A 26,126-nucleotide genomic window follows, 5' to 3' on the forward strand; every position below is an offset into this window, starting at 1 on the left:
GACGTCTCAGGATTTCAAAATTCCTTTGTTCAATTCCTCACAGATACGCACACCTACGCATACAGCCACGCATAAACAATCACAATCTCACAGATTACATGTGTTTTCAGCAAGGAATAAAACATGGGGCACTTCCAGTATAGGCGTAGGAGCTCAACTTGATTGGGGGAGGGGGGGGGGGAGGGGCTGTAATGACCTGCCCGAAAAAAAATTGTCAACATGTTAATGTGCATATCATATAGGGCATGTATCGGTTATTACATCGCATGCCAATAACATACAATCATTTGCCGTGTTATTACCCTTCCATATTGGTTACAGTTATTAGGGAAGTTGATACAATAAGAATGATACTAATAATAATAATAATATAAGTTTAACCATTAAAAACACATTGCAAATTATTTTTCTTTCAGCAGGTGCCCGAAAAATTCTCAGCATATTGCCAGAAATATTTGGTTGGGGGAGGAGGCTGCATCCCCCCCCCCCCCGCCTCCTACGCCTATGACTTCCAGTAATGGGAAAGTTGAAGTTTTAAGGTTTTACACGCCCTTGCTTCCTGATCCATCTATTCAATATTAAAGCTAGTTTTTACTGTTCTATTCCGTACAGCCTATTTACATCATGTTTTCAAATAAAGAAAGTTATGAATAAACTAACAATATGAATAGTTCTTCTTCAGCCTATCATGTACTTTTGAAGAAAAGACACCCAAAGTATTTAGCCTTGGCACAAAAAGATTATAACTTGATCCACTCTCCACTTCAGTCCCAATACATTGAGACTGAAGCTGTTTGATCATGGCGATGTTACGTCACCACACCCACATCCCGCCAAATTGCTCCTAAACAAAACACCATATGTTGCTAAAAATTCAATACTTTATCAATTCAGACACGAAGCCAGGCTGGGAAATAAGGGTGGAGTGCCCTCCATTGCAGGCATATGTCCCCCCCCCCCCCCCGCTCTCCATTTGTGTCACCATCAACGGAACCAAAATCTGCACGAGGTTACAGGGTACAAACATGTGCCTCTCTCTATACGGTTGGTGCTCCTAACTCAGAATCCCTGGTTGCAGCCCTGTCTATGGTACTTATGCAAAACTTAGGGAATCTATGAACGGATTGAAAAAGAAAAAAAAGAAATAAATAATCATAGTAACAAAACAGTCATGCTGACCAAAATAAATGAAATTAAGCACAAATATCATGTAGCTATGAAGTCCATCATGTCTTTTGTATTTTGATACTAACAATGATCTTACAGGTGGGCAGTTATGCAATCAGCAACATACCTTTATAAACTGGTATTACAAACAATGTATGAAAGAGAAGCTTGGCTTACACACGGTCACTAATACAGATATGAAAGATATAGCAAACGAATGAGAATTATTTTCTCTCCTTCTCTTCTCTGAAGACATGGAGACTATTTTATATCTTTTAAAAAAAAAAAATGGAAGAAAACAAATGAAGGAAATCAGATTTTTTTAATTTTAGGATTTTCAATTACCATTCAATGAGGACATTACTATGACATAAAGTGCACAAGAATTGAAACAAACAACAAGAGGTCGTTGATATTGGACGTTATCGACTGTTTAGAGGAAGCAAAGTTAAGAACAAAGTTTAAGGAATCGTTCAGAGGTATCCCATAGTTTGACTGATGGAAGGGGGAAATATGCCAAGGATCTTGGTTCAGTTTCTTACTTTCTGTTGCCAAGTTTTCCATACTAAAAGTTTGCAAGATAAGTGAACTTTTTAGCAAACAGGTTAACTGTAGTTACACAGTGACAGCACAGTATTTTGCATTAGTTCGTTTTATCCCCACCAGGATTATCAAGATAAAATTAAAAGATCAGGATTATGAAAAGTAACCCTTTGAACTATCATTCGAACTGTTTGAAATCACAATTTGAATACGAGGACAAACCTTACTGTACTTCTGATAGAGTACCATATATCACGCTGTGGCAAATGCCGCACAAACTGCACAATTCAAATGGCTGACGCATACACACCAGGATTATTGTAAAGCTGATAATCTTATCTCACGGAAACATCACCTGCACAACGTTATCATATATTATTGTGGCACCTGTCATAGAGACTAATTATGTTTCATCAGAAATTAATCACATCATATAAATATATAGATACAGTATATATATATATATATATATAACCTCCATCTTGTATTTGGCCTATGGGCTAGCCTATTGATAACCTCCATCTTGTTTGCAATGAGATAATCTAGAGTGAACTTCATTTCCAGCAATGGAACTCTACAAGGAAGTAGTCCATACATCATGTTACACAGGCTCCAATATCCTAATCTAAATAGAGAACTGCAAATTTCACAACCAGATGTTACATAGAGTTTAAAGTTCTGAACCTGATAAAACTACAAAAGGTTGCTAACAAAAGGCTTAATCAAAGAAGACACCAACACCCTACCATTATTATTGGTCTGAGTGATAGAGATAAATGTCAGTAACAACTTCCCCAAGCAGCTTAAGAAAAATCTGAATTGGTTTGGGAGCTTCACGCAGATTTAATGTATTCTTCACACGCGACAAAGGCTAATGTTGTCCATGATATTAGAACCAACCCAAAGAACCAAAAGTATATCTATCTCATCACTTTCAGCAAATTTTTTGGGATTTAATAAGGTAGTGTTCTGATTTCTTCTCATTGATAGTCCTAACAAGCAATTGTTCATCTTTTCATATTTACTACCAATCTCTGAGATGAATGTTTCCTTTCCTTTTTTGCCTTTCCACAGGATTGCATCCAAGCTTCTGAGCTAGCTTACATAAAGACTGCATAATCAGGGATGTGCCCAGGATTTCCTGAGTGCCGGGTATACTGATCGCCGTCCTGGGGAAGGGGTCTAAGTGGGAGGGGGTGTCCCCCTCCCCTTTGAGAAATTTTTCGATTTTTGAAGGTGCTCAGATGTCAATTGCTGGCAGTTGTGTAGCTTTTTAAGCACATACACAAGTAATAGTTTTGCTAACAATTTACATTTTTTAATGCTGGGCGGGATTCACGATTTTTAAGACAGTGCTGGGCGGTAATTTTTAGTGCTGGGCGGGGCCCCTAGTGCCGCCCAGCGTGGGCACATCCCTGATAATCATTGCCAGTGGATGAAAATGATCTAGTGAAGGAGAGTTAAGGAAACAATCCTGTTTGGGAGGCACAAACCAATTTTACCAAGCTAAGTAGAGACATCGCCAATCTCTCCATTCAAACACGTAGAACATCTTTATTATACACTTGAGAAATTTGGCTCTGCAGCGAACCAAAAAAGATCCATTCATATAAAAAAAAATATTAAAAAAATATGAAAAAAAACCCGTCCCTCCTCCATCCTATTCGTAAGTTCCCCTTCGTTTGATGCTAGCGACAACTGTTTCTCATAATTCATCATGTCCGTCCATATTTCCCGACGTCAAGTCGATTTTCTTGTTACATAGAGCCGGGGTTGTCATGGTAAACTCGTAGACGCATCGCTCTGGTTCTGAGGCTCCCATCAACTGATTCTCTTTCCCGCATTTAAGTTTGACCTGAGATCAATGCAAAAAGGAAGAGAGAACCAAAACAAAAAAGAAAAAAATTTGCATCAAGGAAAAATATTAAAGTAAACAAACTTTAAGAAAAATGTAAGTGTGCATTTATTCTAACTTGCTTCCAAAGAGAAACAAATGATAAAGGTTTAACCTTTGATGATACAAGCAAAAAAAACAAAATGGTTTTCCTAGCTATGTAAACTCTTAAACACTAGGACATCAGGTATTTTCAGTAGGTCTGTGGTGGTCCATTTATTACGTTCAACTTTGAGAAGAATGACTGAGAAAAAAACTCACTACTTTTACACAATATTCTGGTACTGAGATGAAGATATTGGAAATAACTCTGTTATTGCCCAATTGAGACCAGTCTATTATTCAACATGCTTTAATCTCAAGTCGATACTTTATAACATGTAGTAATGTTTGAAGAAATAATAGATACATATTAAAAGGCTTTTCTGGTGGCCAAACTTATTTGTTAGCAACATTGCAGAAACCTTTTTTGGCATCTTAAGGTCGAAACCACATCTTCATAGCATTTTGTATCGCAAAGATATGGATTTTATTTTAACATTTAGTGACATTTTGTAAAGGCACCTGGCAACGGCAGAATGAATGATGTCATCTGAGAAACTCAGCTGAAAATGTCTCTGTTTTTTCTTTACTTATATTTCAATCATTTATTATCCATAGAGGAAAATCATATTTTCCAGAACAAGTTGTATTTTGATGATATTCTAACTACAGGAAACACTGACAGCCAAGCAAACATTACAAAACTTATCAGGTTTCAACTATAAAACAGGGATGAGCCTGAGGTAAAAAAAAATTACGGAACTTTGCAAAAATTGCGGTATAGGCTCCAGTTTGCATATGCTACAGTGTGTTAGGATAATAGTTTTTGTCCCCGAGATATTCCGCAAATTAGCTCATGCCTGATAAAACAAGGAAAGATAATTAAAAGTATTAGTAAAGCTCTTGGCTCAGATGACATCACAGACCACCTTTTGTGATTTGACTTGAGGGAAGAACCGAGGGTTTAGCCAGTCAAAATTCTGTACATTTGAACGATCATATTTCGGTTAGGGACAAGATATTGAGATGGGTTCTTCAACTAACTGTGTGCAATATTTTTTCTCTTGGATGTTAAAGTCTTACATTATCTGCCAACGGAATGTCCTTGTATATATATATATATATATATATAGCCACAGAAGGCAGGTCGGGTGTCTAAGCTGACGGCAATCGGCGAGACGTCATCGAAACCCAAGACCACCATGCCCGTTGATGCGACATGCTACGACAGGTTCGAGGCCATAGCCGACAAGAACAGGTGGACTGCGTTCCCAGCCAGGGCAGTCAGGGTGCCAGACGAGGCCTGGAGGGCGTTATTTAAATGCCCAACCATCCCCCAGGAGGCCAAAGAAAGATTGAAGGCCGAGCAAGGGGCCTCTTCCTCCCACGTCTTTAAGACTCCTGCTCAGAGAAAGTTGGAGGAACTTCTGGTGGAAGTGGATACAGCGGCCCGTTCCGGCATGAAGTTTGCCTCAGTCCTGATGTTGTCGGCCGAAGTTCTTATGCGGCATCACCAGCAGCTCCCTGAGGACGATAACCAGGTCTCCAGGGATGAAGCGGGCCAGCTCCTTCTACTGCTGGGACCCCTGGTCAGGCTCGCATATGACCAGTTTGCGAGAGTCGCAACACGATCCGTCAAAGCCTGCAGGGAGAACATCGTCTCCGCCATTCACTGGCCATCGATAGAGGCAAAGGACAGGATGCTGGCTCTGCCAGTCCTCGGGGAAGACCTCTTTGGGGGCAGCTTCCAGAAAAAGCTACAGGAAGAGGTAGCCCGGAGAGAGACCCTGGCTAAGTCGAAATTTAGACCCTCGGCCACACAAAGACCGAGACCCTTCCGCCCAAGGGAAAACAAACCAACCAGGGGAGCGAGCGCAGCACCCGCCAGACCACTGAGCAGAGGAGCTCTCAGAGGCAGAAGCAGGGGGACGGCATACCGCCCGACCCGCTCCTGGACACCTAGAGGCACCTTCCAGACGGGACAATGACCACTCCTCCACTCGACCGTCGTTCGCTGCCCAGCCCTAGGGGTGCCCACCTCACCGAGGCCATTCCGCAGGTGGGGGGGATACTTACAAACTTCACCCAGCAATGGGAATCCATTGGCGGGGACAAGTGGGTGTTGGACACAGTCAAACACGGATATCGAATAGAAATCTCCTCCAGCCAACCCTTCGGGGGCGGAGGAAGGCAGACACCCACACCCACAGACCCCGTCAAACGCCTATCTCTAGAGTGGGGAAATTCTTGCCCTGCTGGCCAAGCAGGCAATTGTAGAGGTACCGTGAGGGATGGGACTGCTCTTCCGGTCCTCTTTCTTTCTGACAAAAAAAACGGGACGACACCTGGCGTCCCATCCTAAACCTAAAACCCCTGAACTCAAAATATATCAGGCCAAAACACTTCCGCATGGAAACCTTAAATCTAATATTACCTCTGCTCAGAAAGGGCATGTGGGCGGCGACCGTAGACTTACGGGACGCTTACCTACACATCATGGTACACAAAGATCACCGACGGTTCCTAACGTTTCGGTATGCGAGCACTTTTTCGACCAGAAGTGTGACATCGTGTTATAGTACAGCCCCTGATAAGTTGAGCCCTCTACATTTACTGGAAGAACCAGTTTACACACAATGGACCGCCTGAACTTAAACTACTCCCTTAAGAACATTCCAATTCCATCGCTGAACGACTAATAGAAAAAGTCAAGTCTTTGATAAAGCGAATGAGATGGAAGGCTTTCTTCTTTGACAGAGATGAGGAAAACAATGATATGGATACTAATAGCAACTTCGGCCTCAAATCCCGTAAATGCCCACCCCAAGTTGCGGATATGAAAGAATTTGAGCATGACCTCCTTCACATGGTTGAAAACATTCAATTTAGAAATTGCAATGACCCTTTCCAATCAAAACTTAGGCGAGACTTAAAGACTATCAATTCATCAAACAAAACACTGGTTTCTGCTGACAAAACGAGGAACATCTACAAAATGAACACCGACAACTACAGAAAATTGTTAAAGGAAAATATAACGCAAAAATATTATTATTATTATTATTATTATTTAGGTTTACAGTCTTGTTCAGGACCAAGGCTCTCTCGCACGACTTTACAACTTAACCCTGGTCATTGGTAACTTGTCACACCTACACACCAAAGTGTGCACAGTTCAATCAATCTCTCCTGGGGCACCACAGTGCACCACAACCACGTGTCCCCCGGGGGACTTCCCATAGGGTGCAGACACAAACCGGCGCACTCAACTATATTACAAGTTACCTCGCAAGTCCCCATTTATACACCTGGGTGAAGAGAGGCAATGGAGATAAAGTGCCTTGCCCAAGAACACAACGCAATGATCTGGCCAGGACTCGAACCTGTAATCCTTAGATCACAAGTCCACTGCCTTAACCACTTGACTACAACGCCCTTGACCGTACCGTTACAAATATTAACAACAAGCTTATAACAATCGCCAAGGAGCTTCAGATAGACAACAGAATATCACCTATGGAGGAGAAACAGGCTTTTATCACCCTTAAAGACCATAAAGACAACTTCAATAACAACCCAACTTGCCGTCTCATCAATCCCGCCAAATTGGAAATGGGAAAGGTCAGCAAGGTCATCCTTGAAAGCATAAACGAAACTATCCGTAAAGCCAGCAAAGCCAACCAATGGAGAAGTACCGGGGAGGTCATCCGATGGTTTGAGAACGTACAAAGCAAAGCTACTAAAACATTTTTAGTCTTCGACATTGTCGACTATTACCCGTCCATCTCCAAACCCCTCCTTTCTGAGGTTATTACATGGGCCAGGCAGTACACAAGCATTTCCCGGTCGGACATCGACGCCATATACCACTCCAGAAAATCCCTTTTGTTTGATAATGGCAAACCGTGGCAAAAACGAGATACCAACAGCTGTGTTGACGTCACCATGGGGAGTTTTGATGGTGCAGAGGTCTGCGAGTTGGTTGGCTTGTACATTTTAGACAGCCTTAAACAGAAATTTAGCAACGAAAGCATTGGACTCTATCGCGACGACGGGCTCGCAGTCTTTGACGCTAAATCAGGAAGGGAGATGAATAAGCTGAGGAAAAGCTTCATACAGACATTTAAATCTTTTGGATTAAAGATCACTATCACATCAAACCTCAAAATTGTCGACTACCTCGACGTCACTCTTGACCTGAACTCTGGCCAGTCCCAACCATACAAGAAACCAGGAGACCAACCATCATACGTGAACGCCAATTCCAACCACCCCCTAACATCATCAAACACATACCAGCAACAATCAGCAAAAGACTATCTGAACTATCATCTAGCAAACATGCTTTTGACAGCGCCTCCCCCACCTACACTGAAGCCCTGAAGGCCTGCGGCTACAACGAAGAGATCACATACACAGAAACCGCACAACACCAACCAGCCAAACAAAAGCGCCGCCACCGAAATACGATTTGGTTTAACCCACCCTGCAGTAAAAATGTTAAAAGCAACGTTGGAGGATCTTTTCTGAGGCTCATTTCAAAGCACTTCCCCCCATCACACAGATATCACAAAATATTCAACCGTAACAATGTCAAAATCAGTTATAGCTGCATGAACAACATCAAGTCAATAATAACAGCACACAACTCAAGGAACCTCGCAATGGCCAACCCTCCAAACCCTACAAAAGAATGCAATTGCAGGAACCCAAGTGACTGCCCCCTGGCAGGGAAATGCTTATCCGCCGCAATTGTGTACAAGGCAGAAGTTCATCACAATGACACTACCAACTCATACATCGGCATGTGCGGTGGCCCATTCAAGGTAAGGTACAACAACCACACAAAATCTTTTCGAAACAAAATCTACGCCAAGGAAACAGAAATATCCAAATTTATTTGGGACTTGAAGGATAAAGGGGTAGGTTATGAAATTGAGTGGTCAATCCCCAAGCATTCCAACACCCTACTTAGCGGCACCACACAATGCAGCCTATATATATATATATATAGATATATATAATAAAAAAAATTAAAAAATTGTTGTTAACAACAAGTTGCCTATAATTGTTGTTGGTTGAATCATGAGCTCCAGGGTTAAATGTACTATATCTACGCAAACATATAAAGAGAAAGATAATTCCCTCAGTGTACATGTCAGGATTTGCAGATTATGACCATTAAGAAATGAAGGCTTCTAACAATTTTTAAATTTTCGTATTCTAAATCAGAAAAGTTTTTCGATAACTTTGTCAACTGTTGGTTACTTGTCCACCAGTCGGGAAGACAATGAGAACTGTCTTTTGGGTGGTACTGAATGACCAGACCAAGGCACCTGATCTGGCCAGATAGAGCTTGCTAGACTGGTTCCCCTTGGCAGGCTACGGTATAGTTGAGCGCCAATGGCGTGGGAAAATGCATAAGTAATTTGTCCAGAAAGTAAGGAGTTCCCGATGTAAGTCTCAAGGTCTGCAACTGTCTTTTGAAATACGTGCATGGTTGATCAAAGGTCATATTCAATGTGGCTCGTTTATTCATGTTGTATGTCCAAACATTTCCAGAATAGAATCAGTTTACAGGTTTTGCACAAAACATGTCTTCTTTAACTGAACACTGGTAGGAAGAGCAATACGGTCGTGTTTTCTCTTTCTTTTTCTCTTCGTTCTACGATGTGACAATGCAAAGAACTGCCTTAAGAACCAATGGTATGCTGTGAGTCTTAGCACCCCATATACCATATTTACTCACCACACAGGACCTATCTGGACCATTCCAACATTTAAGGCCACCTGCATACTTCATCTCAATATTTATAATCCTCAGGGCCACTCCACTTGAACTTAAGAACCAATGATATGCTGTGAGTCTTAGCACCCCATATACCATATTTACTCACCACACAGGACCTATCTGGACCATTCCAACATTTAAGGCCACCTGTATACTTCATCCCACTATATTTATTATCTGCAGGGCCACTCCACTCAAACTTAAGAACCAATGGCATGCTGTGAGTCTTAGCACCCATATACCATATTTACTCACCACACAGGACCTATCTGGACCATTCCAACATTTAAGGCCACCCGTATACTTCATCTCACTATATTTATTGTCTGCAGGGCCACTCCACTCGCCCCATTTTCTGCAAAGCAAAAGGATAGGATATATTTAAAAATGAAGTGAGAATAAATCATGTGTAATGAAGACATACCTTCCATGAGGATCTAAGAACAGATAAAACTTAAAATATACTGAACGAACTCTTAAAACACAAACAAATAACAAATAAACAAACAAGAAAACAATGAAGTATCTAAAAAAAAAGAAGCAAATCCTCTGCCAACTTTTAAAGTGTCTGCAGAGCTATTTCAGAACCTAATAAAGAAGACCGTTAAGGGGGAAATATTTGCAAACTGTCACTCATTTCTGTTGTAAAATTGTTCACCGGTTAGTGTATTCTGAGGCGAGTTCATGGAAAACCAATGTACAGCATTTTTAAGCTGAAACTGTTTTTTTTTTCGGTAAGACCAAAAAATTATATTGATTGCTTTTTAAACAGATTGCATGCCTATATTTTTCCTTTAATAGTATCCTAGACTGGACTCTACAGTTAGATAGCTGGAAAAAGTTTGACCCGACCAAAACCTTTCAAAATGTTGGAGTTGCCCTGAAAGGTTTTGTGAAAGATGGAGATGGTTAAGAAACTTGAAGGTCCTGCTTTGTAAAAACAATTAAGCTTCTTTCCTTGTACTATTTCTTTATCGATCCGTGGTACCGTGCAAACAGTTTCTATGTCAGTTTATGGTTACGGTTCTACACGGTTTCATAGAAGTTTCATCATGGCCCTGCCACCACTGCCGCGGGTAACGTCCAGGAAATACCGGTTACGTACTAAATCTGGTGTTGGAATGCAACCAGCCGTTCTACAGCTTACACCGATAAGATGGTAAAAGCAGATATTGTCGTACCCTAAAGATGTCTCTGAACCGCCTGATTTTGATCTCTGAGATGCTTTGTCAAAGGCACACAGCTTATAGGTGTACCTGAAATATACAAAGATACATAAACAATTTAAAGCAGTGTTCAGAAAAAATGAAGTCAGATTATAGTAACATTTTTAACATATCAGCAATAAATGTTCATGAGGTCTTAGCAGATATTGCCTGCCCACCTCGATCCTAACCAACCCTAAATAAAAATAAAAAGAGAGTATCAGTCAAAGTCTGATCTAACTTCTTATACAGTACCACTAATACCTCCCCCCCCCCCCTAACACCTTCTCTCCGTGTAAAGTAATGGCCCATCTATTATAAGGTAACCCTTCTCCACCAATCAAATTTCAGGTTACATCCCAGACATTAAGTCCCTAGTTACGCTACCATACTTCGGATTATGATCCAGCTCCGAATCCCCAGTAACATAGCTTTAGTTGAGCTCAACATGTCAGTGTGACATGTATAAAGTAAGTCAGTCATACCAATAGGCCCTTCCCTATTAATTTGTGGTTCCAACCAAATATACCTCTCTTCCTTGGTGGACATACCACTAGGCCTTCCATAATGAATTCTTGTTTACCACAGTACACTAACACTTCCTTGGTGGACATACCACTAGGCCTTCCATAATGAATTCTTGTTCAACACAGTACACTAACACTTCCTTGGTGGACATACCACTAGGCCTTCCATAATGAATTCTTGTTCAACACAGTACACTAACACTTCCTTGGTGGACATACCACTAGGCCTTCAATAATGAATTCTTGTTCAACACAATACACTAACACTTCCTTGGTGGACATACCACTAGGCCTTCCATAATGAATTCTTGTTCACCACAGTACACTAACACTTCCTTGGTGGACATACCACTAGGCCTTCCATAATGAATTCTTGTTTACCACAGTACACTAACACTTCCTTGGTGGACATACCACTAGGCCTTCCATAATGAATTCTTGTTCAACACAGTACACTAACACTTCCTTGGTGGACATACCACTAGGCCTTCCATAATGAATTCTTGTTCAACACAGTACACTAACACTTCCTTGGTGAACATACCACTAGGCCTTCCATAATGAATTCTTGTTCACCACAGTACACTAACACTTCCTTGGTGGACATACCACTAGGCCTTCCATAATGAATTCTTGTTCAACACAGTACACTAACACTTCCTGGTGGACATACCACTAGGCCTTCCATAATGAATTCTTGTTCACCATAGAACACAAACACTTCCTTGGTGGACATACCACTAGGCCTTCCATAATGAATTCTTGTTTACCACAGTACACTAACACTTCCTTGGTGGACATACCACTAGGCCTTCCATAATGAATTCTTGTTCAACACAGTACACTAACACTTCCTTGGTGGACATACCACCAGGCCTTCATAATGAATTCTTGTTCACCACAGTACACTAACACTTCCTGGTGGACATACCACTAGGCCTTCCATAATGAATTCTTGTTCACCATAGAACACTAACACTTCCTTGGTGGACATACCACCAGGCCTTCCATAATGAATTCTTGTTTACCACAGTACACTAACACTTCCTTGGTGAACATACCACTAGGCCTTCCATAATGAATTCTTGTTCAACACAGTACACTAACACTTCCTTGGTGGACATACAACTAGGCCTTCCATAATGAATTCTTGTTCAACACAGTACACTAACACTTCCTGGTGGACATACCACTAGGCCTTCCATAATGAATTCTTGTTCACCATAGAACACAAACAATTCCTTGGTGGACATACCACTAGGCCTTCCATAATGAATTCTTGTTTACCACAGTACACTAACACTTCCTTGGTGGACATACCACTAGGCCTTCAATAATGAATTCTTGTTCAACACAGTACACTAACACTTCCTTGGTGGACATACCACTAGGCCTTCCATAATGAATTCTTGTTCACCACAGTACACTAACACTTCCTTGGTGGACATACCACTAGGCCTTCCATAATGAATTCTTGTTTACCACAGTACACTAACACTTCCTTGGTGGACATACCACTAGGCCTTCCATAATGAATTCTTGTTCAACACAGTACACTAACACTTCCTTGGTGGACATACCACTAGGCCTTCCATAATGAATTCTTGTTCAACACAGTACACTAACACTTCCTTGGTGAACATACCACTAGGCCTTCCATAATGAATTCTTGTTCACCACAGTACACTAACACTTCCTTGGTGGACATACCACTAGGCCTTCCATAATGAATTCTTGTTCAACACAGTACACTAACACTTCCTGGTGGACATACCACTAGGCCTTCCATAATGAATTCTTGTTCACCATAGAACACAAACAATTCCTTGGTGGACATACCACTAGGCCTTCCATAATGAATTCTTGTTTACCACAGTACACTAACACTTCCTTGGTGGACATACCACTAGGCCTTCCATAATGAATTCTTGTTCAACACAGTACACTAACACTTCCTTGGTGGACATACCACCAGGCCTTCCATAATGAATTCTTGTTCACCACAGTACACTAACACTTCCTGATGGACATACCACTAGGCCTTCCATAATGAATTCTTGTTCACCATAGAACACTAACACTTCCTTGGTGGACATACCACTAGGCCTTCCATAATGAATTCTTGTTTACCACAGTACACTAACACTTCCTTGGTGGACATACCACTAGGCCTTCCATAATGAATTCTTGTTCAACACAGTACACTAACACTTCCTTGGTGAACATACCACTAGGCCTTCCATAATGAATTCTTGTTCAACACAGTACACTAACACTTCCTTGGTGGACATACAACTAGGCCTTCCATAATGAATTCTTGTTCAACACAGTACACTAACACTTCCTGGTGGACATACCACTAGGCCTTCCATAATGAATTCTTGTTCACCATAGAACACAAACAATTCCTTGGTGGACATACCACTAGGCCTTCCATAATGAATTCTTGTTTACCACAGTACACTAACACTTCCTTGGTGGACATACCACTAGGCCTTCCATAATGAATTCTTGTTCAACACAGTACACTAACACTTCCTTGGTGGACATACCACCAGGCCTTCCATAATGAATTCTTGTTCACCACAATACACTAACACTTCCTGGTGGACATACCACTAGGCCTTCCATAATGAATTCTTGTTCACCATAGAACACTAACACTTCCTTGGTGGACATACCACTAGGCCTGCCATAATGAATTCTTGTTTACCACAGTACACTAACACTTCCTTGGTGGACATACCACTAGGCCTTCCATAATGAATTCTTGTTTACCACAGTACACTAACACTTCCTTGGTGGACATACCACTAGGCCTTCCATAATGAATTCTTGTTCACCACTTGGGTGGACATACCCTCTAGGCCTTGCCTACTTGCCTACTGCCTCATTTCAATATGGTACATACTCTCTATCTGAATATTCATAGCATTCTCCCTGGAGATAGAGATCATTTCAATATTGTACATACTCTTTATCTGAATATTCATAGCATTCTCCCTGGAGATAGAGATCAGTTCAATATTGTACATACTCTTTATCTGAATATTCATAGCATTCTCCCTGGAGATGGAGATCATTTCAATATTGTACATACTCTCTATCTGAATATTCATAGCATTCTCCCTGGAGATAGAGATCATTTCAATATTGTACATACTCTCTATCTGAATATTCATAGCATTCTCCCTGGAGATGGAGATCATTTCAATATTGTACATACTCTCTATCTGAATATTCATAGCATTCTCCCTGGAGTGGTAGAAACTCATGCTCCATTCCCAGGTCCACACCCATCTCTTTCTCTAGAGTGGAGATGTTCTTCTCAATCTCTTTCATTTTATCGTTTACCTCGTTGTATTCCGCCCGAGCATCATCGGCAACTGAAATCAGAGCAGAACACAGACGTAGCAACAACCAGCAGTAACCGCAGGTCCAGCTATGTAATATAACCACTATGTCATCAACCTATTTGTCAAGCCATAATATTTACTTGTAATTGTATAGACATGTGTACATATATGAGGTGACATCTCCCAAGTGGTATAAAAATTTTCTTAGGCAGAACACAGGGGTAGCAACAACCAGCAGTAACCGCAGGTCCAGTTATGTAATATAACCAGTATGTCATCAACCTAATTGTCAAGCCATGACACTTACTGTACTTGTTAATTGTACTTACATGTATATATATGACCTGACATCTCCCGAATGGCATAAGAGTTCTCTTAAGCTGTTTGGTGAAGTCTTTCATGACAGTAGTCTCTATCACATACTGTTAGCCCAGTAATGGTGCTCACATGTGTTCACAAGTAATACAATGAACTGTTACCAGCTGATTTAGCTCTTCCATAACATATCCCAATTTTGTGACGCTCACAGTCATTCTCAATGAGTGTAACCTCCTATTAGATACCAGATAACCACTTACTTTTGTATGAGTGTAACCTCCCATTAGAAACCAGATTACCACTTACTTTTGTATGAGTGTAAGGTCCCAGTAGACACCATCACCACTTACTTTATATGAGTGTAACCTCCCATTAGAAACCAGATTAGCACTTACTTTTGTATGAGTGTAACCTCCCATTAGAAACCAGATTAGCACTTACTTTTGTATGAGTGTAAGGTCCCAGTAGACACCATCACCACTTACTTTATATGAGTGTAACCTCCCATTAGAAACCAGATTAGCACTTACTTTTGTATGAGTGTAACCTCCCATTAGAAACCAGATTACCACTTACTTTTGTATGAGTGTAACCTCCCATTAAAATCCAGATCACCACTTACTTTGAATGTAACCTCCCACTATAAAAACCAGATTAGCACTTAATTTATATGAGTGTAACCTCCCATTAGAAACCAGATTAGCACTTATTTGTATGAGTGTAACCTCCCATTAGAAACCAGACTACCACTTACTTTGTATAAGTGTTACCTCCCATTAGAAACCAGATCACCACTTACTTTTGTATGAGTGTAACCTCCCATTAGAGACCAGATCACCACTTACTTTGTATAAGTGTTTTTGTGTAGCTATCATACTCTGGCATGTCATCATCAGTCTTTTGATCCTTCTTCTGTTTCCTCTTTTCTCTCATCTCTCGGTATCTTCTGATATCTTCATCTCCATCGTCGTCATCCTCCTCCTCCTCATCTTCGAGGTCCTCGTCTTCCAGTGGTTCATCGTAATCGTCTTCGTCGTAGTCGTCGTAGTCATCCTCAAACGCTGCCTCCTCTTCCTCGTCGATTGTGAGGTCGTCTTCTGCCTCATCTCCGGCACCTTCCGTCTTTGGAGGTTCGTCCACGGGTGCCGGAGGTGCAGGAGGCTCCGGGATCTCAGGTGTCTCTGTCGTCTGAGAGGAAGAATAGAGTTTTCTGAAAAGAGTTTTCGGATGATGGCCTCAGTTACATGTACTGTAACCCATGACAACATAAGTGTATGTGTATGTGAGAGCTAAAAGTTGACAAAAAATCTCTTAAGCTAACACCTGATTTAGCTTTATGAGAATATCACATAAGTTATCTGATAAAAAAACACTAGCACATGAGTAATCTGTGACAAACTCAGTGAAACACGAACTACCTATATGCAGCATTCAGATATTACTCAAGAAAGTGCAAATTCTCTGTGACAAACTCACAGAACCATGCAGATAATTGAAACCTGATTTAAATATATGTAACTCACTAAAACATAAGTTATCTAATGCAAACTAACTAAAACATAAGTTACCTATGTGAGTTAGTTATCTGTAACTCACTAAAACATGAGTTATTTACTACAAACTAACTAAAACATAAGTTACCTATATGCAGCTAACTGAAACCTGAGTTAGTTATCTGTAACTCACTAAAACATGAGTTATCTATTACAAACTAACTGAAACATAAGTTACCAATATGCAGCTACCTGAAACCTGATTAAGTTATCTGTAACACACTAAAATATGAGTTATCTATTACAAACTAACTAAAACATAAGTTACCTAGATGCAGCTACCTGAAACCTAATTAAGTTATCTGTAACACACTAAAACATGAGTTATCTATTACAAACTAATTAAAACATAAGTTACCTATATGCAGCTAACTGAAACCTGAGTTAGTTATCTGTAACACACTAAAACATGAGTTATCTATTACAAACTAACTAAAACATAAGTTACCTATATGCAGCTAACTGAAACCTGAGTTAGTTATCTGTAACACACTAAAACATGAGTTATCTATTACAAACTAACTAAAACATAAGTTACCTAGATGCAGCTAACTGAAACCTGAGTTATTTATCTGTAACACACTTAAACATGAGTTATCTATTACAAACTAACTGAAACATAAGTTACCTATATGCAGCTAACTGAAACCTGAGTTAGTTATCTGTAACACACTTAAACATGAGTTATCTGTTACAAACTCACTCAATTGTGACTAACCTATGTGCAATACTTAAAATGTAACTCACTAAAACATAACTTAACCTGCTCGTAACTATTAAAACTGAACCACACTGTTCAGGTGCTCACTGTATGTAATGCATTCAAGCAGTAAATGCATGCAGTATTCACTGTATGTGCAGCATTACTGGCATATTGTGCATTCGATTTCTATTTCTTTATATCAAATCTTTTATAGCTGTTTTTTACCTTTGGCGTAATTGAATACTTGTCCTTAATCTTCTCCCAAACAAATTGAGCAAATTTATCTTGAAAGACTTCTGGTTCTTCAGCTAAAAGACTCTACGAATGAAAGAAATGAGTAAAACGGAAAATATTGAAATAATGTTAGTAATGAAATCATACAACAAGAAGACAATTCAAGCTTTTTTTCCTGGCTTTACAGGTATAATGGAAATGTCAAGTAATATCAAAATACGTGGGTGTCAAGGTCAACGGTCACATGGTCAAAGATTTGCTGACGATGAGATATGCAACTCCGTAGACTGCCCTCTTGTTGTTACTTTGGGCTATTGGTCAGCAATTTGACCAAACTTACTGTGTATTAATAAGATTGCAACCCTATCTAACTCTGACTTTTATCCACCAAACAAATGTTAATGAGCATGTTATACCAGTAAATGAATTTAAATTTGTTGCCAACATTTCGTTCTGGAGCACCCAATTGCAATCGAATCTTACATACGGCCCCCCATAGAAAGTCTGGAGCACCCAATTGCAATCAAATCAAACATACTGACCCCCATAAAAATTTTGAAGCACCCCATTGCAATTGAATCTTACTTACGGCCCCCCATAGAAATTCTGAAGCACCACATTGCAATCGAATCATACATACTGCCCCCATAGAAATTCCGGAGCACCCCATTCTAATCGATTGATACATACAGCCTCCCATAGAAATTCTGGAGCGCCCCAGTGCAATCGAAGCAAATCAGTCAATGTGCAGTTAAGACATCAATGACTGGGGAGTATATACTGTATTGTGATATAAGGTCTTTCATAGAAATGTGTGGATCATGGTTAGCCTAGGAAAAAAACTAAATAAGGCCCGGGAAGCAAGGATTTTTGGTGTCACCACAGAGTGTAACGACTTCAAAGTTAAAATGCGGCATAATCCTCTGTCCATGAGGTCAAAAAATGTCAAATTCTTGAGCAGCAAAACAAGTAAACAAACAGATTTCAATTAAAGTAACTAATGTGTAATTAGAAGGTAATATTATAGTGCCTGGGAGTGGGGTAGACTTCACTTCTAACCTATATACTGTAATGTCATGCTCTACGACTAATCTGAATTCACTCACCATGGCTTCTTCTGGCGTGAATTCATTGGTATCATCTGGATCGAGTTCTGGATGAAACAGAATCTCTTCAAATGTGACTCTGAAAGACATAATCATAACAACTCTTGTGATAGACTTAAAGCAAAACAGACTACTTAATGACATCTTGCATTATAGAAGCCATGTTCACCTTGCTACAAAGCGGGGCGAGAGCATCTCTCAACAGAAACAATTCATTTCTCGTGTTCAGTGTGAGGCATACTTTGTACACCTGTTCTGTAATAGAGAAGTGTTTATATTGAAGTGTTTATATAGCACCACACAGGCTCTGCCTACATGGGCATGTTGTGGTATAAAAGTGGTTAAAGTAGTAGTGGACTTGTGATCTAATATTTTCAGGTTTGAGTCCTGGCCAGATAATGATGTTGTGTCCTTGGGCAAGGCACTACATCTCCTGCATTGCCTCTCTTCATGCACCCAGGTATATAAAGGGGGACCTGTGAGATAAAATTGTCAGTTGGGCGCTGTTTAGCTGCTGCCATGTGGAGGGATTGTCTCTATATGTTTGACTGGTTATCGTTGACCAGGGTATTATTGTGATGTGCCTGAAACCATTATTGGTGGCTTAGTCTGTGCTTTATAAATGTAAATATGATGATTATAATTAAAATTTTCAATATAGAAAGAAGCATAATACATCATCTTTTTTTCCACTTTTAAACTTAAAGATACAATGCACTCCACAAGGAATACAGTTAATAGGTTCTAACAAGTATACTGCCTCTGTCTGTTGACCACTGAACCCATTGTCTTGTGAATTATATTCAACTTCCTCGGCTCTTGAACATATTATTAGTTTCTGCACCTATATCAATCTTTCAAGATAGAAAATGTCCGAGCTGCCACGATGACAGCAATCATGTTTACAAGCGACGGTGTGAAGCACACCGCAATCAACATCCGATCATGTATATATGCCATTACGGATGCAGACGTCACAAACGTGGAAGAGAAGAAAATGAGCAACAGCAAAACCACAAAGGAGAAACGAATGATACCTACACATTCTAACATATATAGCATACAGTGTACTTATTAAAACTCTGTTCGCAAACCCAGGGATGTGCCCAGGCTGGGCGGCCCCACCCAGCACTAAAAATTACCGCCCAGCACTGTGTTAAAAATCGTGAATCCCGCCCAGCACTATTTTCATCTAAAATCCTAGCATTCCTAACAATATATTCAACACAAATTGAAAAAAAAAAATTAAAACAATGTAAATTGTTAGCAAAACTAGTACTTTTGTATGTGCTTAAAAAGCTACACAAGTGCCAACATTTGGTATTTGAGCACCATCAAAAATCCCCCTTAGACCCCTCCCCCAGGACAGCGATCAGTACACCCGGCACTCAGGAATTCCTGGGCACATCCCTGCAAACCATAAACGCATTCATGTACTACTGGTTAAGCGGTATTCCTGCATTGATTCCTCAGGTCCCACATTAAAAATATTTGTTGGGGGAGGGAAGGGGGGAAATTCCTGCATTATTTGTTATTCGTCATTTTTAATTTTTTTGTTTGTTTTTATTGTTGTTTATAAATTTGTTTTTACTTTAATTGTTTCATTTATTTGTTATTCGTCATCCCAAATTTAACTCAAGCTTTTGGGAGATTTTAATGAATGAACGAAAAAAGCAATCAATTGCAATTGTGAGCTACATAATGCAAAATATGCAGGCCTTATTATAGACACAGCTTTAATGTCTGAAGCCTCGAAAGGAGGACTAATAGGTGCCCAACAAACAGGCTAGAGAATTTCTTTCATAAAACAGCAACAACAAAAAATTAATAGCATGCTGGATCATTTTGTACCTGCCATCTTGGTCTTTATCCAGCTCACTAAACGCTGTTGCAGCTCTCTCTTTTTCCCTTTCTGCTTCTCGTTGAGATTTCACCTCCTCCCAGGCAGCCTTGTGCTTCTCGATTGCATCTTTCTCTGGCCTCTCTGCGTCATCTTTCACTTGTTCTTTTTCATCTTTCAATTGTTCTATCTGCTCCAATTCTTCTTTCAATTTCTCCAGAGTTTGCTGATCAAAGAAAAAGAAAAAAAGGTAAAACGAAAGAAAAAAAAATATGCCCCATTCAGAAAGATGAAAATCTCTGGAAGTTGTGAGATGTCCAGAAAGGCAGAATAAGAAAGAAGGCCACAAACTTCATTACTAAACAGAAATTTGCAGAAATTTCTTCATTTTGTGGTGAAACAACATTGTCATAGCATTTTGCATAGCAATACAATATTTTTTTTCAGAATCTTTGATATTTAAAAACAAAGAAAAAAGAAGGCCACAAACTTCATTACTTAACAGAAATTTGCAGAAATTTCTTCATCTTTTGGTGAAACAACATTGTCATAGCATTTTGCATCTATAGCAATACCATTTTTTTGTCAGAATTTTTGATATTTTGTGAATTCATGCATCTGGCAATGGCAGAGTGGATGATGTCATTATGGCAAATGAGCTAAAAATAGATTTCTTTTTGTTTTTCTATTTTGACTGTATAAAACCATTTTATGAACAGAGGAATATAATCTTTCAAAAAAAAAAAAAATGAATGTTGCATTTTGATGAAATTCTTATACAGCCAACATTGAAACGAAAGAAACCATTCCAATGTATCACATTTAAAAAAATTAAAAATCAACAATAAATTTATTACAGGGAGTGCAGAACTATTATTGACAAAACAGGCCACCTACGGGAGTAAAGGTAGGCTTAAGTCACCGAAAATACAGTTACAGTCAATCAACCATATTTAGAGTTAGGGACAACATATTGAGATAGCATTTTTGTTCAATTGACAGTGTATAAAAATAATGTCCTTTACGAGATAATCGTTTACAAATAACTGCAACTGGAATATATCCATTTGAGCAAGATTCTCACCTGTCTCTGGGTTTTTGTATCTAATCCTCTCTCGATATAATTTCTCCTAATCTCAAATCCTTCGTTCATGACGACTGCTTCATGATTTTTAGCTACAAGTTCTGCCTTGCCGAGTTCTCTGCAGGTGTTGGCACACAAAGACCTCGCCGGTGAATCATACTCATCAGATGCATCACAGCAGTCTGATCAAGAAGAGAGAAAAGAAAGCAGTTTGAAAATAGTTTGGGAACATGGACGGATGAACCTACACCATCGGACACAGACATATGTGAAGATGTGAAGATGCTTGAGCAATCTAGAAAAGTTACTCAGCGTGTAATCGGTGCTCAATTACCATCATTAGAGTACTTGTATCATGAGAGGGTCTGCAATAAATTGAAACATATCATGCAAGACCCAAAACACCCTTTGTTTCAGTACAATAATTACAACCGCTCTGGACTGCGTTTATGCCCACCACGTACACTTAGGGGCCGCTACATACTCATTTGTGCTTAACTCTATCCATATATTTAATTCACAAGTGAGAAGATAAGTTTCTTATTTGTAGGACTTGCTGTACATATGTTTTTATTACTGTATGTGTATCGCAGTCTATTGATACTTATACTATTGCTTTTTTTTTTTTTTTTTTTCCTTTTTTTTTTTACGACCTGTGTAAGCCGAATTTCCGATGTGGACAATAAATTCAAATTCAATTCATGCAAGCTACTGTCGTTGAGTAGTCAAAGAAACTTGGAAGTTCCCTTATCTAGAGTGAATCGCTGGTCCTGAATTAGTAGGCCAGATATCAGGAACATGTTGAAAAACATCAAAATCACATGAAGATATAACACCTCATAAATAAATGCAGATTGCTTATGCAAAATGTGACCACATTTAAGGGAAGGAGGGTTGAGGGCAAGTTCAAACCCTGGGGCGTTAAACTTCATCTAGAAGTTTTCTAAAAAATTGGTAACCTCAAACATTTCAGTTAACTTATAGTAATCAACTAACACAAAGAGAGCATAACATTAACAATTTGATGTCATCTTGTACCCCCCACCCCCCACCCCCTATCTCTTCCACATTTATCCACTCTTTCATCCATCCCTAACCTTGTCCTTCCCAACCCCCTGGTCTTCCCCCCTCCCAACATAATATGACAATATCTAACAGTGAATGTAATATGAGAAAAAAACCGAATAATTTATTTTTGGCTTAAATATTTAACAATGAATGCAAGTCACTTTTGTAGTGGCAAAGTTTTGTATCCCTACTTCCTTGTTACAAAATTCAAATCCAGAGAGACTTGCACAAAGTATAAAAATCTAACATTCCCCTCCCCCCCCCCCCCCGAGATCAAACAGAGATGACACACTTCATAATATAAGGCTTACGAAATATACCTTAAACGTCCGCTGTATAGACCCAAACTATAGCAAGCTATCATGGAAAAGTTTCTTGAGATTACGTATAAATCGACCTGCCTTGGTCGAGAAATGACCTCATTTACCAATAAGTCTGCAACGGCTGCCACATATTTTTTCTTGTATGAGGGTCTTTGTGTGATGCTGTATGATTAATGACATAAACATATTTCCACACAGTCTTTATACAAAGAGCCTAATGGTGTAAAGTAGCTATGCAGGCTAATTGACAGCCTGAGGTCGATTTACGACCTTGGCAGGTCGATTTATACGTAATCACAAAACTTTCTTAGCTATTGCGTGCTATAATTGGAGCCAATAAAGCATATCTGGAAAATATTAATTAGGCTCTTACATTAACACATGCATGTACAAGAAAGCCTCTGTCATTTTGCAATGGCATCCTCATAGACTCACAGGATCTTACCTGACAAAATCATACTCAATTTACCCCAAAAAAAATTTGTCATAAAAATACAGCTTTGTTGACAGAGGAGAGATTTTAAACCTGAGCAAATAAAAAACAAAGAGTTATCTCAAAAACAAAAAAAGTACACTTTGGAAGGAATTATAATCTCTGAATGGCAGCCACATTTTCACATTAATGAGTGAGACTTACCACAAATACCATCGTTTACTCTAGATGATGGAATGTAGAGAGGTCTAAATCCCCTGTTGCTACAATGGAACTTTCCTGAAGGGCATGCAGATGTACCTGTGAGTAACAAAACAAAAGATTTCTAATTTAGTAAAGAGTAGGGAAGGTAAACCTTTCAAAATGAGTAACTAAATAAGAAAAACAAGAATCATTCATGGAAGAACAACAAATTTGCATGTCTTGGGAATGGTTTGGTGGCAATTTCTCTTCTTTCTTATCCTTTCCTTTTCCTTTATTTCACTCTGGTTTGCAATAGTTGACAGGAGTACAGAGAACTTGACTAGGGGTCACTGATTTCAAAATACAAACTAAAGACTTAAAACTACTGTACTGTACACAAACTGTAAATGAAGGGCACCTGTTGCTTGTTTAACTTTTGAGATGCGGCCCATTACTATAGATATGACGATGTCGGGAAGAAGGAAACATAGATCCAGCCCTTTAGTTGGTAGGGATCCCTGTCATACCATTGAGTAATTCACTGACGAATGCATAATTTGATATTCAGATTTATGTAACAAAATGAAAAGAAAGAAATATATATAAGAATCTTAAATGTAGAAGTTTTTTATCCGGTACCAGGTTCATCTGTTCCATCTGTACAATCACAGTAATCGTCATTCACTTTGCTGCTAGGGATGGTCAGGGATCCATCAAGGCATGTAAAGTACTCGTTGTTACTGTAAAGAGGCCCATCTGTAAAAATAAAACACAGAACGAAAAGATGCAAAACATTGGCAGTTAAATCTACAGTACAGAGAGTTGGAGGCCATCATCAGGTATGAACTTCAACGGTACAGCAATCTAATTTGGAAAATGGAAATATTTCTGTACTTGGTTGGAGTATTCAAATTCCTTTGCCTCATTCTCAACTCTCTAAGTTCTTCATCTCGCCAATAGTAAAAGATTTACTTGAGACTGCGACTTCTGATTTCAGTGGTACCCAGTTTGTGAACTTGTTACATTTTTGTGAAGTATTTCTAAAGGCAAACTGATTGAGGTAGTTTTAGCTTCCTAGTTTTAGATAGCCTGTATAATGCCATAATGATAAAATGGCTTGTCTATTTGATGTACTGATGTTCCAAGGGGAAAAAATCACAAAACAGAATTTCATTCGCTCCTGAAATTGGTAAGATGTTACATACCAGATACCTAACATCAAAATAAAGCCAGACACATTTCAAAGACATGGTGTTCGGAACTTCCTGCAAATTATATCCAAAGTTACAGTCAGAAATTTGATTAGCAATCGTTTACTGTACCGAAGCCATGCCATTTACACCAAGGCTACTTTTCACAGATTTTGCTGGCTACTGTAGCTATAAAGCTCAATAACGAGCAAAGTCATGCATTGCACACACTACACGGCGATGTTTAGCATTGCACTAAATGCTACAACATAATATTTAACACATGTTCGATGCTGTACTTGCAAGGTTGAACCGCATTGCTATTCGCGCACACCTAATGCATGCCAAACGTGCGGTTATATGTTTAAAAATGTTACAAATAGGATAGGCATAGCCTATTTACAGCCCACATCCATCATACATATAAACTAAAAATTTGAGTAAAACTACATGATTTGATAAGACCAAAACCAACATAGCTAAATCTGAACGCAAAAAAAACCCCAGAAAGCCCAGAAATGATAAGGGCATTAAGGGGCCAGAGTGAAACAAAAAAGGAATTTATTTAACATCGGATTGTGTGGAAAAGCAACTGAACAGGACTCAGGTCAGAATGTTTTTGCAAGAATACCATACCACAAAATAAATCAGTAAAAACGATTCTTAAGTTTTACCTCAATTGGTGCCAAATACAGCTCATAAGCTATATGGCAACAGAAAGCACCTAAAATCTCAGTGCTTCTAAGGCCCTAAAGCGGGCCTTGGACCCTATCTGTAAGGGCTTCACTCAACGAGCTTGCATATTTGTGTCAAGCGCACATGCTCCGCATTTGTTAATGAGTCAAATGTACTGATAATGGGCATTTTGACACCATGGAAAACTTCTTAGAGGAAATACTGGTTAAGAGGAATTTAGTCTGTCTGTTAATAGAATATGAGTATGCACTGCAACAAGCCTATCACGGTCACTTTGTACGAGGTATGCCCTAACAAAGTACTTCACAAAATGCCATGTTATCTATTCTCGTGGAACTGGTATTACCATAGACGTACGTACAGGAAATGACAGTTCATCTCTCACCAGTCGCCTATGAAGTATGAGTTAAGCTACCAGGAAAAATGCTGGAAGAGCCTTTCAGACTTAAGCTATTAGTACAACTTAACAAGTTCTGAATGATCAAGACTGCATGACACATTTGTATTCCCGGTATCACATGTCCTAATTCGGTGTGTCCTATCATACGAAATTTACACAAAGGGTACGGCTAGGCCCCTAGGTCTAAATACTGTAGCAAGTGTGCTACATTTCGAATTTACTTACTACTCAAAGACACTCCTCGAGGTCTTTCGCTTTGTCCATTATTAACCTGAAATTTCCAGCTAATGAAAACTAGCAGAACTTGCAAATAGAAGTCACCAAGCTTCATGATATAACTTTGTAATGGACTTGTCACTTGAACCTTCACAAGCAAGATTCACATGCAATGACTGTTTTTAATTCAATGGAGACGTAACTGCCGAAAGGAAAGGAATCTGTAATAGCACTGTGACACTTTCTGGGTATAC

The 26,126-nt window shown here is 39.4% G+C and overlaps 1 protein-coding gene across 1 annotated transcript; it reads right to left on the bottom strand.

Moving 5' to 3' along the window:
• Positions 1-1,206: 1,206 nt before the first annotated feature.
• Positions 1,207-26,088, bottom strand: LOC139977610 (glucosidase 2 subunit beta-like). The gene is made up of 12 exons (XM_071987034.1): positions 25,882-26,088; positions 24,010-24,126; positions 23,392-23,487; positions 21,364-21,545; positions 20,291-20,505; positions 18,440-18,518; positions 17,325-17,417; positions 15,689-16,031; positions 14,396-14,555; positions 10,619-10,693; positions 9,693-9,792; positions 1,207-3,565 (listed from the first exon to the last, which is right to left on the bottom strand). Exons 1-12 carry the CDS (start codon positions 25,985-25,987, stop codon positions 3,416-3,418), a joined length of 1,716 nt encoding a protein of 571 aa, XP_071843135.1. The 5' UTR covers positions 25,988-26,088; the 3' UTR covers positions 1,207-3,415.
• Between the last annotated feature and the right edge of the window lie 38 nt (positions 26,089-26,126).

This window comes from Apostichopus japonicus, chromosome 2 (assembly GCF_037975245.1).
Source record: "Apostichopus japonicus isolate 1M-3 chromosome 2, ASM3797524v1, whole genome shotgun sequence".
Lineage (NCBI taxonomy): Eukaryota > Metazoa > Echinodermata > Holothuroidea > Aspidochirotida > Stichopodidae > Apostichopus > Apostichopus japonicus.

Coding starts and splice junctions, on each gene's coding strand:
- LOC139977610 (XM_071987034.1), bottom strand. CDS start 25,987: ATGAAGCTTGGTGACTTCTATTTGCAAGTTCTGCTAGTTTTCATTAGC. Junction 23,488..24,009: donor AGATGGAACAGATGAACCTG/GTACCGGATAAA, acceptor TGTTACTCACAG/GTACATCTGCATGCCCTTCA. Junction 21,546..23,391: donor AGTAAACGATGGTATTTGTG/GTAAGTCTCACT, acceptor CTTCTTGATCAG/ACTGCTGTGATGCATCTGAT.